Here is a 17714-nt window from a genome sequence, read left to right as displayed (position 1 = left end):
TTCATGCCCCAACACCAGGAATTTCCACCATACTGCTAGTGTCTTTCACAGTGAAGACTATTGCAAAATACTTGCTCAGTTCATCTGCCATTTCATTGTCCCCTATTACTACCTCCCCAGCATTGTTTTCCAGCGGTCCAATAATAACCCCGTCTCTCTTTTACACTTTATGTTTCTGAAGAAACTTTTGGTATCCTCTTTAATATTATTGGCTAGCTTACTTCCCTATTCCATCTTTACCTTCTTAGTGACTTTTTAAGTTTCCTTCTGCTGGTTTTTAAAAGCTTCCCAATCCTCTAATTTCTCACTATTTTTTCCTCTATTATTTGCCCTCACTTTAGCTTTTATGTTGGCTTTGATTTCTCTTGACAGCCATGGTTATGTTATCTTTCCTTTAGAATACTTCTTCCTCTTTGAGATGTACATATCTTGTGCCTTCCGAATTGCTTCCGGAAATTCCAGCTATTACTGTTCTGGCATCATCCTGGCATGTGTTCTTTTCCAATCAATTCTGGCCAACTCCTCTCTCATGCCTCTGTCATTCCCTTTATTCCACTGTAATACTGATACGTCTGACTTTAGCCTCTCCTTCTCAAATTTCAGCGTGAATTTGATATTATGATCATTTGTCCCCGAGGGTTATTTTACCTTAAGCTCTAATCACTACACAACACCCAATCCAGAATAGCTGATCCTCTAGTGGGCTCAACCACAAACTGCTCTAAAAAGCTATCTCATAGGCACTCTAGAAATTCCCGGTCCCAAAATCCAGTACCAACCTGATTTTCCTGATCAACCTGCATAATGAACGATTACTGTAACATTGCCCTTTTGGCATGCATTTTCTGTATTTTCTATCTCCCATTATAATTTGTAGGCCATATCCTTACTACTGTTTGGGGGGGGCGGGGGGGGGGGTGTATACAACTCCCATCAGTGTCTTTTTACCCTTGCAGTTCCTTAGCTCTATCCACAATGATTCAACACCTTCCAACCCTACTTCACCTCCTTCTAATGATTTAATTTTTTAAACCAACAGAGCAACCCCACCCCCTCTGCCTTCCTGCCTATCCTTTCAATACAATGCGTATCCTTGAATATTAAGCTCCAAGCTATAATCTTTCAGCCATGATTTTATGATGTCTACAACAACATACCTGCCAATCTGCAAGTTCATCTACCTTATTCCGGATACTGCACGCATTCAGATACAACACCTTCAGTCCTGTATTCACCCTTTTCAATTTTGTTGCACCATGCTCAACCTTTTGATTCCTAACTTTGTCTGAGGTCTTACCAACATCTGCCTCCACAACCTCTCCACTGTTTTGGCACTCTGGTTCCCATCTCCCTGCAACTCTAGTTTATACCCCATCGCCCAGCATTAACAAACCTTCCCACTAGGATATTAGCCCCTCTCCAGTTCAGGTACAAACCGTCCCTTCTGTACAGATCCCACATGCCCTGGATCAAAGTATCTTATAGTAAACACAAAGTATACTGCAGATGCTGTGGTCAAATCAAGACGTACAAACAAGCTGGATGAACTCAGCAGGTCGGGCAGCATCCGTTGAAAGAAGCAGTCAACTTCAGGACTTTGGCAAAGGGTCTCGACCCGAAACGTTGACTGCTTCTTTCAACGGATGCTGCCCGACCTGCTGAGTTCATCTTGCTTTTTTGTACGTCCAAATATCTTATGCCCTGCCTCTTACACCACTTCCTTACCCACATACTAAACAGTATAATCTTCCTAGTTCTAGCCTCACTCACACGTGGCACGGGTGGCAGTCCTGAGATCACGACCCTGGAAGTCCTGCCCTTTAACTTAGCACCGAATTCCCTATGCAGAACCTTGTCACTTGTCCAACCCATGCCATTGATACCTACACAGACCACAACGTCTGGCTGTTCACCCTTCCAGTTAAGAATGCTGAGGACTCGATCCGAGATATCCCGGACACTGGCACCCAGAAGGCAACATATCATCCAGGACTTTCATTCTTGCCCAGAGAACCACCTGTCCGCTCCCCTAACGGTTCCCCTATCGCCACAGCATGTCCCTTCTATCCCCCTTCCCTCTGAGTCACAGAGGCAGACTCAGTGCCAGAGACCTGACCACTGTGAATTTTGTCTGTTAGGTCACCACCCCCCCCCCCCACCCCCCGACAGTATCCAAAGTGATATACCTGTTGTTGAGGGGGATGGCCACAGGGGTACTCTGCACTCTCTCCTTAACCCCTTTCCCCTTCCTGTCACCCAGTTTCCTGTGTCTTGCACCTTGAGTCGCCCCTTCAGCCTCCTGAATGATTCGGAGTTCATCCAGTTCCAACCCTTAACAGGGTTCGTTAGAAACTGCAGCTTGATACATTTCTCACAGTTGTAGTCGTCAGGGATACTGGAGGTCTCCCTGCCTTCCCACATCCCACAAGTGGAGCACTGCCCTACCATTTCTACTGTCCCAGCTGAGCAGATATAAAGACGGGAAGTAAAAAACCTTGAGCTTTTCTTTCCTCTGCTTTCTCTGAGTGAAGCCTTAAGATCACCACTCTTTGTCTACTCAGATGACAGTCACTGCACTTACCCCTGCCTGCCTTTAATTTGCTCTTACTAATCAATCCAAAATGACAACTGGCCGCTGGACAAAGCTCTATTATGCTACTACAAATTATAGTTAAGAGCTATAATGGGTGGCAGGGTGGAGATGTATCTCTACCAAAGGAGGCGTAAGACGCTCCTTCCCTCTGCCAGCCTGCAAGTCACCCTTGAGCAAGGTGCAGCACCTGCTGATCAGGGTCACCTGAAACCAGGGGAGCAGGTGATGGATGGTCGTATGAACAACCGGTGCATATCCAAAGTCCTGGTTATGTGACCACTGGCACCAGGTAGACAATTTCTGAAGAGTATTGATAATGGCTGGGGTCATCCATCTTGAAAAGACACTGCTCTGAAGAAGACAATGGCAATGCACTTATGTAGAAAAATTTGCCAAGAACAATCATAGTCATGGAAAGATCACAATCACCCATGTCATACGACACAGCACAAAATGAACGAACAAAGAACTATAAAACTAATTATTCAATTATCACATTGCTGATAGTGCGATTTTACTGCACATTCATTTCCAATACTACGAAAGAATGATTTTAAAGAACATTGGGATGGCTTGATGTCATAATAGGCACCAAATCAACATATTTCTTCCCATAGTTGGCGGGTCTAGGAATGGTCGAAATCACTGCATACTCTAGCCTGTCAATGGTCACATTCAGCACAGTTTACGGATTTTGTATACAAGCAAACAATTATTTTGCTCATTGGACAGATGTGGCTCATCAGCTGTGGTTGGCAGTTCATCTAGGAGGAAAACTTTGATCTCAATCCTCCACTGTCTAGCGGCTATACCTACTCATGGGGAAGGCTTTGGGAGTAGACCCTGAGGAAAAATCTGGAGGTGGAGTCCATAAGGCAGTCCTACGTTGAGATCAAGGCTGACTAGCATCTCCTGCAGCGCCACAGGTGCCGAACTGTATCGGTCTCTGCCGTTCCACTGGATTCATCAGCTGCCTGCCGCATGAACAGCTTGCTCTCCATATTGTAATTCCCTAACTTGCATTGTGGCTTGTGTATTAACTTCCACACAGTCGACTGGGACACAACGTCCATGGTCAACCCCAACCAACGTACAGCCTTACTCTGTGCACAAAGATGTTGAATACTGAACATAGAACAGTACAGGCCCTTCAGCCCATGATGTTGTGCTGGCCTTTTAAACTACTCCAAGATCAATCTAACGCTTCTCTCCACAATAGCCATCAAGTTTTTTTTCTTTCATCCATCTGACTCTGATGAGTCTTTGAGCTGATTGTCCGTGCCAGCCCAGGTGGGCCATGCTAGGCTCCACACTGGCATCAAAAGAATTGAGATGAGATCTACTAGAGTGAAAGGCAATTTACACAGGTTGAAAGTGGATTCAAAGGATATCTGCTGACATGCAAGGTCAGGGGCAGATTTAACTGCAGACAGAGAGGGAAAGCTCTAACACAGGGGTTCCTAACAGACCCCTCGGTTAATGTCATAAAGAACACGGGAACCCCTGCCCTAATAGATCTTTCTGCACTTTGGGGGAGGGTCCAACTAGTCTGGAAGGAGTAAGGGAGCTTTCCATGAGACAGGTAATCAATACCTACAGGTAGGCATGTTAGGGATACTATTCATGGACTTTTTACTGTCCTCCCATTCGGTAGGCGCTACAGGAGCCTTCGCTCCCGCACCAGCAGGCACAGGAAGAGCTTCTTCCCTGAGGCTGTGACCCTGCTGAACCTCACATCACAGCGCTAAGCAGCATTGCACCCATATTGGACTGTCTCAGTAGTTTTATATTTGTGTGCTGTAGCACTTACTTTTTATTGGCAATTATTTTGTAAGTAACACTATTCTTTGCATTTGTGGTTAGATTCCGGGCCGACAGCTGACCCTCGGGATTAGACAGAGAAGGGGTCCATCAGTAAATGGTCCAGAGGCGATGGTGGGGGTGGGGGGAATCTATCCACGTGCTGGGACGGACTGAGCGGAAAGGGATTGTGCATTTAAGAGAGGAATCATGCTGCTGGGGAAATAAATATAAAGTTAATGCTTCGGGTTGATGCCTTTCATCACAGCAGGTTTACCGGAGGGTGGAAGGTGTGCCGGGGGGTTTATTTGCAGGGTGACATGATCTGACCGCATACCGAGCTGGGAGGGAGGGACTCCATTCGCCCAGCGTCGCCACCCTCATACCTGGTGGACGCCGTCTTCGTGCTGCTGGGCCATGGCGAGTAGGATGCCATCGAAACGATCCTCGGCGGCCGAGTCCCCCATGGTGTCGCAGTGACAAGCCGGGTCTTTCTCGCCGAGGTTCAGCCCGCAAGCCGTAGGCCCAAGTCGCTCACCCGGAAGTGCTACCGCGACTGATGGACAGGCCCGCCGACCAATTACCATACCTTCTGGGCCAGACCTCGGCCGTTCGACCAATAGAGTGCGACTGTTTGGGATGTCGCCATGGAAACTGGAACATTCGGGAAGGGGATCCGGGAGCCCGGCTGGGAATCTTTTCCACTCACGGACCGGGATTCACTCTGACCGGGGAACGTGGATGGAGCGAGGGAGGGGGGTATGGGCCGGTTGGAAACAATTATTGCATTGACTCCGAAATTCATAACATAACCACGAGAAAATATCAAATCAAAGGTGACCTACCAAGGTCTCATAGGTTTGCTGAGGTGAATTTAGAATAAATTTTTAAAAAAATATTTGCACGTAGGTTAAGAACACGGGCAGTGTGCAGATAAACGTGATGGATTAAAATGGAAGCAGAAAATGCTGGGAAACTGAGCAGCATATTAGCATTTGCAGAAAGGTGAACAGTCAACGATTCAGAGGCGTCAGACCGGGGGAGAGATAACTTTAATTTACAACAGGAGAGAAGGTGGTGGTGGTGGGGTGACTGTGAGAAGGATTGGTTGAACTAGCCCAATGGAAACTGTTCAGCTTCTGGGTCTGTAGAATGAGTTAGTAACGGTAAGGCGTTGGTAATTTGCTTAAGTTTTCTAGCGTTTTCCATCTTGTGTTTTTCTTTTTATCATAGAGCAGTACAGCACAGAAAAAGGCCCTTCAGCCCACAATGTTGTGCCAAGCCAATTAAATTAGTAATCAAATGGCTAACTAATCTCTTCTACCTGCACAATGTCGATAGCTTTCCACTTCCCACACGTTCATGTGCCTACATAAAAGTCACTATAATGTTTCTACCTCTATCACATTCCAGAGACCCACCACTCTGTGTCTGGGAAAAAACTTGACCCTCACATCTCCTTTGAAATAACCCCCCTCTCACCTCAAATGCATGCCCTCTGGTACGAGACATTGGAAGAAGATATTGTCTGCCTACTTTATCGATGTCTCTCATAACCATATAAACCTCTATCAGGTCCCCCCTCAGCCTCCACCACTTCAGAGAAAACAACCCAAGTTTGTCCAGCCTCTTGTGATAGCACACGCCCTCTAAACCAGGCAACGTCCTGCTAAACCCCTTAAGGACTCCCTCCAAAGACCCAACATCCTTCCTATGATTTTTTGAGATACAGCGCAGAATAGGCCCTTCCAGCCCCCCAGCAACCCCCCCCCCCCCCCGATTTAACCCTAGACTAGTCCCAGGATAATTTGCAGTGACTACCAACCGGCACATCTTTGGACTGTGGGAGGAAATTGGAGCACTCTGAGGAAACCTTCGCGGGCACAGGGACAAACTCCTTAGAGTTGAACTGTACTGTAAAGCATCGTGCTAACCACCACGCTACCATGCAGCCGTGGGTGACCAGAATACTCCAGATGCGACCTAGAGTTTTATAAAGATACAACCTAACTTCCTGACCTTTCAACTCAATACCTCAACTAATAAAGGCAAACACGCTATTTGCATTCTTAACCCGTGTAATCACTTTCAGGGGCCATGAGATCCCTCTCTGCTCATCAACACTTCTGAGGATCTTGCCCTGGAAGTATAAATTTAGCCTTCCAGACAAATGCCTCCCCCCTTGCTGTCACTAAGGGAGGCAAAACTAGATCTGTCTGAGTTGGGGATGTACAAGGATTCATCAACATACTAGGGTGGGACTGTTGGGAAAGAGGACAATCCACATGGTGGGGACTAGATCTTGTGATGGGATGGGGAATAGTTGAGGTTTGCATATGCTTGGAATGCCACAATTAGCAAAAGAGAAGCAGCCTGCTCCAAGTTCTGACCATAGAGGCACATTCACAAGCTCCCAGAGACCCAGTGATTTCAGTCTCTGTGCCCAACATAGGAGTATTCAGGAGGCATCTGGCTCTACTGGGTTCCTGGCCAAGTACTGAAGACCTGTGCTAAGCAGCTGGCTGGAGTGTTAGATAGATAGATAGATAGATACTTTATTCATCCCCATGGGGAAATTCAACTTTTTTCCAATGTCCCATACACTTGTTGTAGCAAAACTAATTACATACAATACTTAACTCAGTAAAGAATATGATATGCATCTAAATCACTATCTCAAAAAGCATTAATAATAGCTTTTAAAAAGTTCTTAAGTCCTGGCGGTAGAATTGTAAAGCCTAATGGCATTGGGGAGTATTGACCTCTTCATCCTGTCTGAGGAGCATTGCATCGATAGTAACCTGTCGCTGAAACTGCTTCTCTGTCTCTGGATGGTGCTATGTAGAGGATGTTCAGAGTTATCCATAATTGACCGTAGCCTACTCAGCGCCCTTCGCTCAGCTACCAATGTTAAACTCTCCAGTACTTTGCCCACGACAGAGCCCGCCTTCCTTACCAGCTTATTAAGACGTGAGGCGACCCTCTTCTTAATGCTTCCTCCCCAACACGCCACCACAAAGAAGAGGGCGCTCTCCACAACTGACCTATAGAACATCTTCAGCATCTCACTACAGACATTGAATGACGCCAACCTTCTTAGGAAGTACAGTCGACTCTGTGCCTTCCTGCACAAGGCATCTGTGTTGGCAGTCCAGTCTAGCTTCTCGTCTAACTGTACTCCCAGATACTTGTAGGTCTTAACCTGCTCCACACATTCTCCATTAATGATCACTGGCTCCATATGAGGCCTAGATCTCCTAAAGTCCACCACCATCTCCTTGGTCTTGGTGATATTGAGACGCAGGTAGTTTGAGTTGCACCATATCACAAAGTCCTGTATCAGTTTCCTATACTCCTCCTCCTGTCCATTCCTGACACACCCCACTATGGCCGTGTCATCAGCGAACTTCTGATGTTGACTGATATCTTTAGCCACTCCCTTCAGCAGTTTGAGATACCAACCTGCTTCAAGCAGGCTTCAATCATACTAGTGCCAAAGAAGAACAGGGTAACCTGCCTCAAAGTCTATCGTCCAGTAGCCCTTGCATCCACTGTGATGAAGTGCTTTGAGAGATTGGTAATGAGATATTTCAACTCCTGCCTAAGGAGTGACTTAGATCCACTTCAATTTGCCTACCAGAGCAACAGGTCCACAGCAGATGCCATCTCATCAGCTCTTCACTCAGCTCTGGAACATCTGGACAGTGAAGATGCAAACATCAGGATGCTCTTCATTGACTACAGATCTGCATTCAAGTCCACCATCCCCTCAAAGCTAATAAGCTTCAAGACCTCAACCTCAATGCCTTCTTAAGCAATTGGAGACTCGATTTCCTCACTTGAAGACACCAGTCATTTCAGATTGGCAACAACATCTTCTCCACAATCTCCCATCAGCACAGGTGCATTACAAGGCTATGTGCTTAGTCCCCTGCTATACCTGCTTTATACTAATGACTATGAAGCTAAGTACAGCTCCAATACTATATTCAGGTTTGCTGATGATACCACTGTTGGCCAAATCAAAGATGGTGACGAAGCAACATACAGGAGAGAGATTGAAAATCTGGCTGAATGGTGCCACAACAACCTCTCACTCAATGCCACAAGCCAAAGAGCTCATTATTTATCTACAAGAGGATGAAAGCAAAGGTCCATGAGCCAGTCCTCATCAGGAGAGAGTCAGTAACTTTAAATTCCTCGGCATTTACAGTGACAGGTGCGTAAAAAGGGCCCAAAGGATCATTGGGGACCCAAGTCACCCCAAACACAAACTGTTCCAGCTGCTACCATCCGGGAAACGGTACCACAGCATAAAAGCCAGGACCAACAGGGTCCGGGACAGCTTCTTCCACCAGACCATCAGACTGAATAATTCACGCTGACACAATTGTATTTCTAAGTTATATTGACTGTTCCGTTATATATCTTACTGTACATAAAATTTATTACACATTACTATAATTTGCACGTTGCACATTCAGACAGAAATGTAACGTAAAGATTTTTACTCCTCATGTATGTGGAGGATGTAAGAAATAAAGTCAATTCATTATCATTTCAAAGGATCTTCTCTGCATCCAACAAGTACAGTAAGTGCCATTACAAAGAAGGCATGGAGAGTCTCTACCTTTTTAGAAGTTTGTGAAGATTTGGGATGTCATCTAACACTTCTATAGATGCACAGTGGAGAGTGTAATGTCTGGTTGCATCATGGCCTGATATAGCAAATCAATGTCCTTGAATGGAAAATCTTACAAAAAGCAGTTGATACTGCCGATCATAGGTAAAGCCCTCCCCACCATTGAGCGCATCTACAAGGAGCGCTGTCACAGGAAAGCAGCCTCCATGAAGCGCCCCCACTATACAGACTATACTCACTGCTGCCATCAGGGAGGAGATACAGGAGCCTTAGATCCCACACCACCAGGTTCAGGAGCAGTTATTGCCCTACAACCTTCAGGCTCTTGAACCAGTATGGATAACTTCACTCTCCTCAACACTGAACTGATTCCACAACCTATGGACGCATTTTCAAGGACTCGATAACTTATGTTCTCAATATTATTTATTACTTATGTATCTGTTGTTATTAATTTGTATTTATATATTTGCACAATTTGTTGACTTTTGCACATTTGTTGTTTGTCTTTTTTCGTGTGTAGTTTTTTATGGTAATTGAATCTATTGTGTTTCCTTGTATTTATTGTGTATGCACACAAAAAGATGGATCTTAGGGTTGGATACGGTGAAATATATGTACTTTGGTAATAAAATTTACGTTGAACATTGATGCTTGATGGCTCATGTAGAGTATTAACACTGACATGGGGCAGTTTCACCAAATAGTGTATTACTGGCCTGTAAGTCCTTTGCACTACATGGAAAGTGCAAGTCTGGACAAGATTGGAGTCAAGTTCAAGTTTATTGTCATCTGACTGCACACATATACAACCCAACAATATCCCACCAGAGCACGGTGCTCCCACAAAACATACAACACACACTGCACATAAACCAAAATATTTCTATTGGTAAGTATGGTCATGCCCTTTGGTAGAAGGAACTAAAGCTCAGACTATTTTTGAAACAGGTAGATAATTTAAAAATCAGAGGTGCAAAGGGATTTGGGAGTCCTGTGCAGGATTTCTTAAAGGTTATCATGCAGGATGAGTCGGTGGTGAGGATGACAAATGCAATGTTAGCATTCATTTCAAGCAGACGGGAATATAAAAACAAGGATGTAATGCTGAGGCTTCATAAGGCCCTGGTGAGGTCTCACTTGAAGTATTGTGAGCATGTTTGGGCCTCTTATCTAAGAAAGGATGTGCTGACATTGGAGAGGGTTCAGAGGAAATTCACGCAGTGATTCCTAGAATGAAAGGCTTATTGTTTGAGGAGTGTTTGATAGCTCTGGGCCTGTACTTGCTGGAACTTAGAAGAATGAGGGGGCATCTCATTGAAAACTATTGAATGTTGAAAGGCCTAGATAGAATAGATATGGAGAGGACATTTCCTATGATTTGGGAGTCTAGGATCAGAGTGCACAGCCTCAGAATAGAGGGATGTCCATTTAGAATGGAGATGAAGAGGAATTTCTTTAGCCTGAGGGTGGTAAATCTATGGAATTTATTGCCAGAGGAGGCTGTGTAGGCCAGGTCAATTGGTGTATTTACGGCAGAAGTTGATTAGTCAGAACATGAAATGTTACCGGGAGAAAGCAGAAGGGTTGAGAGGAAAAATGGATCGGCTGAACAGACTCAATGGATGAAATGACCTAATTCTGCTCCCATCCCTTATAGTCTATGGTCTAATAGCTTAAAGTCTAAAATATCATTCAAAATGTATGCAGCACAGGTAAACAGCAACAGCTCACTGTCCGAGTGAAAAGACCTCGGTGGTGGCAGGATAGTCTCACAGCCTGGGGGAAGAAGCTGTTACCCAGTCTGGCAGTCCCAGTCCTGATGCTCCTGTACCTCCTTCCTGACTGTAGTGGGTCAAAGAGATTGTGGGATGGGTGGCAGGGATCCTCAACAATACTTTGGGCTTTTTGTCTGCAATGCTCCCAGTAAATGTCACAAATCAAGGGGAGGGGGGAGACCCTCTCAGTGGCTTTTACTGTCCTCTGTAGGGTCTTACGATCTGATATCTTACAGCTTTGGTGCCACATAATGATGTAGCCAGACAGGAAACTCTCAATAGTGTTCCTGCAGAAAGTTATTAGAATGGGGGTGGGGAGCTTTGCATGCCTCAATCTCCTCAGAATGTCTAGACATTATTTTTCTTAGTGTTTCCCTCCTTCTGTCATTCACAGGCTTTTCAAAACACTATTCTTGATGTTTTATTCATTTTAAACATAGTAGGGTCCTACAATTGAGACCAAGCATTGTAATCTGAATAGTTTGACATTGATTTATAAGCATACTAATAAAATTATAGCTCTAAAGGAATTATTCGGCAGGGATATATCATCATAGAAAGCTGACAGTCTTCAAGAGAGTCACATAAAGTTAGATGTTTCTCACACTTCCTCTCTCCCTGCATGGGATAGATCTGAAAGATCCCATGGCATAATCTGAAGAAGATGGAAAGGGGTTCATCCTCGTACCCTTCCCAAAATCAGTATCAATGAAACAGTTTTGAAGAACACTTCCCATCAGTCTGCAAGCATAAACATAAGCTTTTCATTCCCACTTTAACTCTGCACTCTAACCTCTCGATGTTCAACTTTCTGCACTGTTCCAATGGTAAGTTCTCAAGGAACCTTTCTTCTGTCTAGACATTTTGCAACCCTTGGGATTCAATATTAAATTTAACAGTTCTTTAACCGTCTGTCTCAATTTGTTTATTATTTTCCCGTGCCATCTCCATCTGCTGCTTTTGGAGGATAATTAACTTGAGAACTTTGGTCTACAATTTGTCACAGACATTATTTGCATTTTATCCCTCTTCTCTCCATCCCTTAACCTCTTACCAACTTCAAAAACTTCTTTTCTCATTCGAGAGATATTTGATTTAAAACACCAATTCTGTTTCTCTTCCCATGGATGCTGCTTGATACGTTAAGCGTTTTCAGGGTTTTCTACCTTTGGATTTGTAGTTCTGTAATCTTATTGTTTCATTACCCAAAACAGATTATTAATTTTATTGTCATGTTTCCAAGAGTGGAATGTTACTCTGTGTATATTGGTTGCTGCTTTTCCTGCATTATAACATTGACTGCTGTGAACCTCTCCATAATAATATAGAATACATTTTTAATATAATATATTAGGTGTGACGCAACTTATGATGTTCTTAGATTGTAAAAGATGTATGGTATATAAATAAAAGGATTGTGTTTTTCTTATATGCTCAACTGCTCTAAACAATCAGTGGCCCAAATGATAACTGGTAGTGTCCCGTGTTTAATTGTTGATCAGGTAATTTCCTAGTGCACATTTTATGTCACAGCTGACTAGGTAACTTCTTGAGTTTTTACTTCCCTCACCCAGAATAGTGGTGAACCCAATTGCAGAGACAAGTCACGCAAAATTGGAGGGGGAAAAAAAGGTTTCATTAGTTTCAAAGTAAATATGCAAAAATGATAAATCTGGTCTGCAGGTAGAGATTCTAAGTTGGAGAAAGGACAGTTTTGATGGTATCAGAAATGATCTGGCAATTTTAGATTGGGACAGGATGTTTTCTGGTAATGGTCTTGGTAAGTGGGAGACTTTCAAAAGTGAAATTTTGAGAGTACAAAGCTTGTATGTGCCTGTCAGAATAAAAGGTGAAGATAACAAATGTAGAGAACTTTGTTTTATCAAGAGATATTGAGGGCCTGGTTAAGGAGAAAAAAAGAAGGTGCATAGCAGATATAGGCAGGAACAAATGAGGTACTGATGAAGTATAAGGAATGCAGAACACTTAAGAAAAAGATCAGGAGGGCTAAAAACAGCATGAGGTTGCCCTAACAGACAAGGTGAAGGAGAATCCTAAGGAATTTTACAGATATGTGAAGAGCAAAAGGATTGTAAAGCACAAAATTGGTCCTCTGGAAGATCAGAATGGTAATCCATGTGAGGAGCCAAAAGAGAAGGGGGAGACTTAAATTTTTTTTTGCAACTGTATTTTCTCAGGAGACAGACACATGAGTCTACAGAGGTGAGGCAAGGTGGTATCAACTTCATGGACCCTATACAGATTATAGAAGAGGAGGTGGGTGCTGTCCTGAGGCAAATCAGAATCAGAATCAGGTTTATTATCACTGGCGTGTGACATGAAATTTGTTCACTTAGCAGCGGCAGTTCAATGCAATACATAATCTAGCAGAGAGAGAATAAGAAAATAACAATAATAATAATAAAAAATAAACAAGTAAATCAATTACAGTATAAGTAAACACGAGGAAATCTGCAGATGCTGGAAATTCAAACAACAACACACACAAAATGCTGGTGGAACACAGCAGGCCAGGCAGCATCTATAAGGAGAAGCACCGACGACGTTTCGGGCCGAGACCCTTCGGGACTTCGTCCTGACGAAGGGTCTCGACCCAAAACGTCAATGGTGCTTCTCCTTATAGATGCTGCCTGGCCTGCTGTGTTCCACCAGCATTTTGTGTGTGTTGGGTGTACAGTATAAGTAAATCGGGGTGGATAAATCCCCAGGGCCTGACAGGTGTTCCCTTAGACCCTACAAGAATAAGTGCACAAACTGCCAGGGCCCTAGCAGAGATACTTAAATCATCCTTAGCGATAGAAGAGCTACCAATGCATTGGAGGGTAGCCAGGCTTGTTCCTCTATTTAAGAAAGGTTCTAAACATAAACCAGGAAATTATGGGATGGTGAGTTTGGCAGCAGTTGTGGGAAAATTTCTGGAAGCTATTCTAAGGGACCAGATATATGTGTTTGGATAGTTGTTCGAGGAAGTTACCAGGCAAGTGGATGAAGGCAAGACAGCTGCTGCTGCCTACATGGCATTTGACAAGGTCCTGCATGGGAGGTTGGCCAAGAAGGTTCAGTCGCTCGGCATTCAAGATGAGGTAGTAAATTGAATTAGACATTGGTTTTGTGGGAGAAGTCAAAGAATGGCAGTAGATGTTGGTCTCTCCTACTGGAGGCTTGTGGTTCGCAGAGTACTGCAGGAATCAGTGCTGGGTCCATTGTTGTTTGTCATCCATATCATCGATCTGGATTAGTGAATTTGCAGATGACCCCCAGATCAGGGGTGCAGTTGTCAGTGAGGAAGGCTATCGTGGGTTGCAGAGGAGTCTGAATCAGCTGGGAAACTGGGCTGAGAAATGGTAGATGGAATTTAATCGTCATCCACCACCACCACTCCTCCAAGACTGAGAAAAGAAGGGAAGCAGGGAAGGTAGACAGGCTACTGAGGTGATTGCACTGAGAAAGTGGTCAGGGTGAAGATACCATGCCAAGCGAGTAGGCAGGGTAAAGTTCAAAGTAAATTGTTATCAAAGTACATAATACAGCCCTGAGATTCATTATTGGGCACACTCAATATACCTACAGCACAGTAACCAAATCAGAATCAATCAAAGACCCCGCAACTTGGGAGTTCAACCAGAGTGCAGAAGACAAATAGCTGTGCAAGTACAAAAAGAAAGAAATAATTGTAATAATAAATAAATAAGCAATAAATATCGAGAACATGGGATGAAGAGTCCTTGAAAGTGAGTCCATTGGTTGTCGTAACATTTCAATAATGGGGCAAGTGAAATTGAATGAATTTATCCCCTTTGGTTGAAGAGCATGATGGTTGAGGGGTAATAACTGTTCCTGAACCTGGTGATGTGAGTCCTGAAGTTCCTGTACCTTCTTCCTAATGGCAGCAGCAAGAAGAGAGTATGTTCCGGGTGGTGCCTCCTATCTGGGATATGCCTCCTGCAACCACCTCTTTGTTGTCCTAATCTCTGCAGCTTCACTCTTTAGCCTCTGCCTGTATCCAGGTAGGTAAAAGCCAGCCAGGTGATCCGATTTACCGAAATGCAGCCTGGACATGGAACAATACATATTCCTTGACTTAGTATAACAATAGTCTAGTGTGTTGGGGCCTTCGGTGCTACAGTTTACATGCTGATGGTAATCGGACAGGGTTTTCTTCAAACAAGCCTGGATGAAGTTCCCAACTGGAAAACACCACCAAAGGAGTAACCGTATCAGCAGAGGGATTGTGCCAATGGAATAACCATATCAACTCTTAATTAACTGGCTATTTAATTTACTAACAACTCTGGGTAGATGCCGAAGAACAATCCTTTTACCGTATCTACTTTACCCTCGATATCACTGCCTCATAGCATTTGATAACCTTGTCCTACCAGTGTGTTTGCCTCATATCCTTTGATGCCTTTGAATAACAAAAACAAAAAATCTGGCTTGAGAATCATGAGAGCTGGAAACTCAGTTTAGTACCCCAGGTGTCGTCATTCCACACCATGAGCCTCCGGAAGATCCTGTGTATTTTCTGGCCAAGAAAGATCTCCAACTATGCCCTACTCCTTCAGTGTCACCAAGAGAACATGACCATAATCATCATGAGGAGATGCTGGAGATGGATTGGGCACCTGATGAGAAGAGAGGACAACTCCATCACCAAGACAGCACTTCATTTGACCCGTGAAGGGCGGAAGAAATGCAGGACACCGAAGTCAACTTGTCATCATACCGCAGAGGCAGAAATGAGGACCCTGAACCACACCTGCGGCACAATAGAGAAGATGTCCAAGGACAGGCAGAGATGGAGGACCTTCATTGCTGTGCTAAATGCCAGTGGCTTAACAGGTAGTAACTAACAGAACAGGAAATGAATTACTTGCGTAATAATGGATTCAGTCATTCTCTGAACATCTATATTAAGCTAGCTGGACAGCAGACGGAGTGACTCAAAGCAAATTACGTATAATGAACTTGAAGTAAATTCATTATAACCTGAAGCAAATCATCGTGACTCCACTGCAACCTCACTGAGCTAATAATACAGGTGAAGCTTAATCCCTGACATTGAAGCTCAAATGAAGGCAACAAAAGAAAAAGATTCCTTTGAGAATGCTTATGAAAAATTAATAATAGCCAATATGTAATGCTGCCAGTGCTTTGAAAAACCCAAATCATCGGTATATACACTTGAAATTTTGTCATAGAGCATATCTAACACCGAGAATTAGACATCAAATGGGACTGGTTCCTGACCCATATTGCTCATTTTGCCCCCATGGAACTGTTGGCTCTTTTATAGATGTTGTATGGGAACGTCCAGGGGGTTTTGGTTTGTGGGGGAAGGTTATCAGTACTCTTACAGAACTAACGGGGGTACAATTACCAATGGACCCCACTGTACATCTTCTAAATGATGACTCCCACCTTTCCCTAATGGAAAAAACAAGCAAAATCTGGCTGGCAGGCCTGACTGCAGCTAAGACGATTGTAGTCCAGCGTTGAAACCTCCTCGTGATATTTCAAGTACTCACTGGCTTCGGAGCTTTTCAGACATTTCTTACCTGGAATTATCATCAGCAAGAGTACATAATGCATGACCAAACACAATCTTAATGTGGACAAATTTGATATCTAACTTAAAAGATCTTCTGTTAAAATAGGAATGCTCTGTCTGTGTATGCACTACTATTCAGTTGGCTGGTGGAGGGGAGAAGGATGGGGGGAGAGAGAGGGGTGGAGAGGGGGGTGGGGATGAGGGTTGGGGGTTGGCTGGGTTAAACAGTCAAAATGTAATCGGCAGCTGGTTGTATTGAATGTAATTTGTTGGTGTTGCAATAAAAATTAGTGATTTTTTTAAAATGGCCAATACGGAAATGAAAGCTGTATGTTATTTTGTTATTCTTTGCACATAAAAAATATACAAAAATATAGTTGGGAAACGTGGAAAAAGTGAAATCAAGGACACAAATCAATTAATATCACTAAAAAAGGTAAATATGTTCTGTGAAGGTAACATTGTGCAGAAGTACCGTCGGGGGAGTCGGGTTATCTGCGACTGTAAGGCTGGAGACAAGGGATCTTGGCCATCTTCAGGCACAGAGCTCGAGAAAAGCGACGTAACTGACTTTTAAAATCGTAAACTAGCGAGTTGATTGATATGTCTCCCTGCTCGCTGGAAAAATGGAGACATCTCTTCCTCCCTTATTAGGGAGAGAGAAAACCTGTGACATGTCGAATACCGGGTGAAACGCAAAGTCTTTGAGTAACTGTAAGTCTGTGTCTTTGCTATTGCTTTACTCACGCTTGAGTGCTCGGTGGCGGGGCGATACTTTTTTTTGCAGGTGGGGGAGGGGGATTATTGCTCGCTGCCACTTACGCATGGGAGGGAGGGGAGCTGGGGGGTAACTTTGGGGTTCAAACATTTAACTGTCATTCATTCTTTGGGGCACTCCTCTGTTTGCATGGATGGTTTTGAAGAAAAAGCATTTCAGGATGTACATTGTATACATTTCAATGACATTAAATTGTACCTTTGAAACTTTGAAGTAAAAAGGAGAGAGAAAATAGGGATCTGACGTCCAGCTAGCTTGATATCAAATACGAGAAAATGATAAAAATCCATTGTTAAGAAAGATATAGTGGTGCACTTTTCAAAACATCTCTTGATTAAACAGTCAACATAATTACCTGAAAGGAGAATATTTTAACTTATTTATTGGACATAAGGTAGAGAAAGGAGAGACAAATAATTTATAGTATTTAGATTTCCACAAAGCGTGCAGTAAGACGTAACATAAAAGCAGCAGAAAATAAAGATTTTGTGGAATTGAGGGTAACGTATTAACATGTACTGAATATTGGTTAACGACAGAAATCAGCAATG

General features: G+C 43.6%; 1 protein-coding gene across 1 annotated transcript in view; it reads right to left on the bottom strand.

Moving 5' to 3' along the window:
• nudc (nudC nuclear distribution protein) overlaps nt 1-4959 on the bottom strand; it is a 28056-nt gene extending 23097 nt beyond the window's left edge. Inside the window, exon 1 of the mRNA XM_073034456.1 lies at nt 4780-4959. Within this exon, the coding sequence (XP_072890557.1) occupies nt 4780-4860 (81 nt within the window). The 5' untranslated portion in view covers nt 4861-4959. The remainder of the gene's footprint in view (nt 1-4779) is intronic.
• Between the last annotated feature and the right edge of the window lie 12755 nt (nt 4960-17714).

This window comes from Hemitrygon akajei, chromosome 32 (assembly GCF_048418815.1).
Source record: "Hemitrygon akajei chromosome 32, sHemAka1.3, whole genome shotgun sequence".
NCBI classification, from domain to species: domain Eukaryota; kingdom Metazoa; phylum Chordata; class Chondrichthyes; order Myliobatiformes; family Dasyatidae; genus Hemitrygon; species Hemitrygon akajei.
The sequence above is the reverse complement of the archived record's forward strand: the minus strand, read 5'-3'. Positions and strand labels throughout refer to the sequence as shown.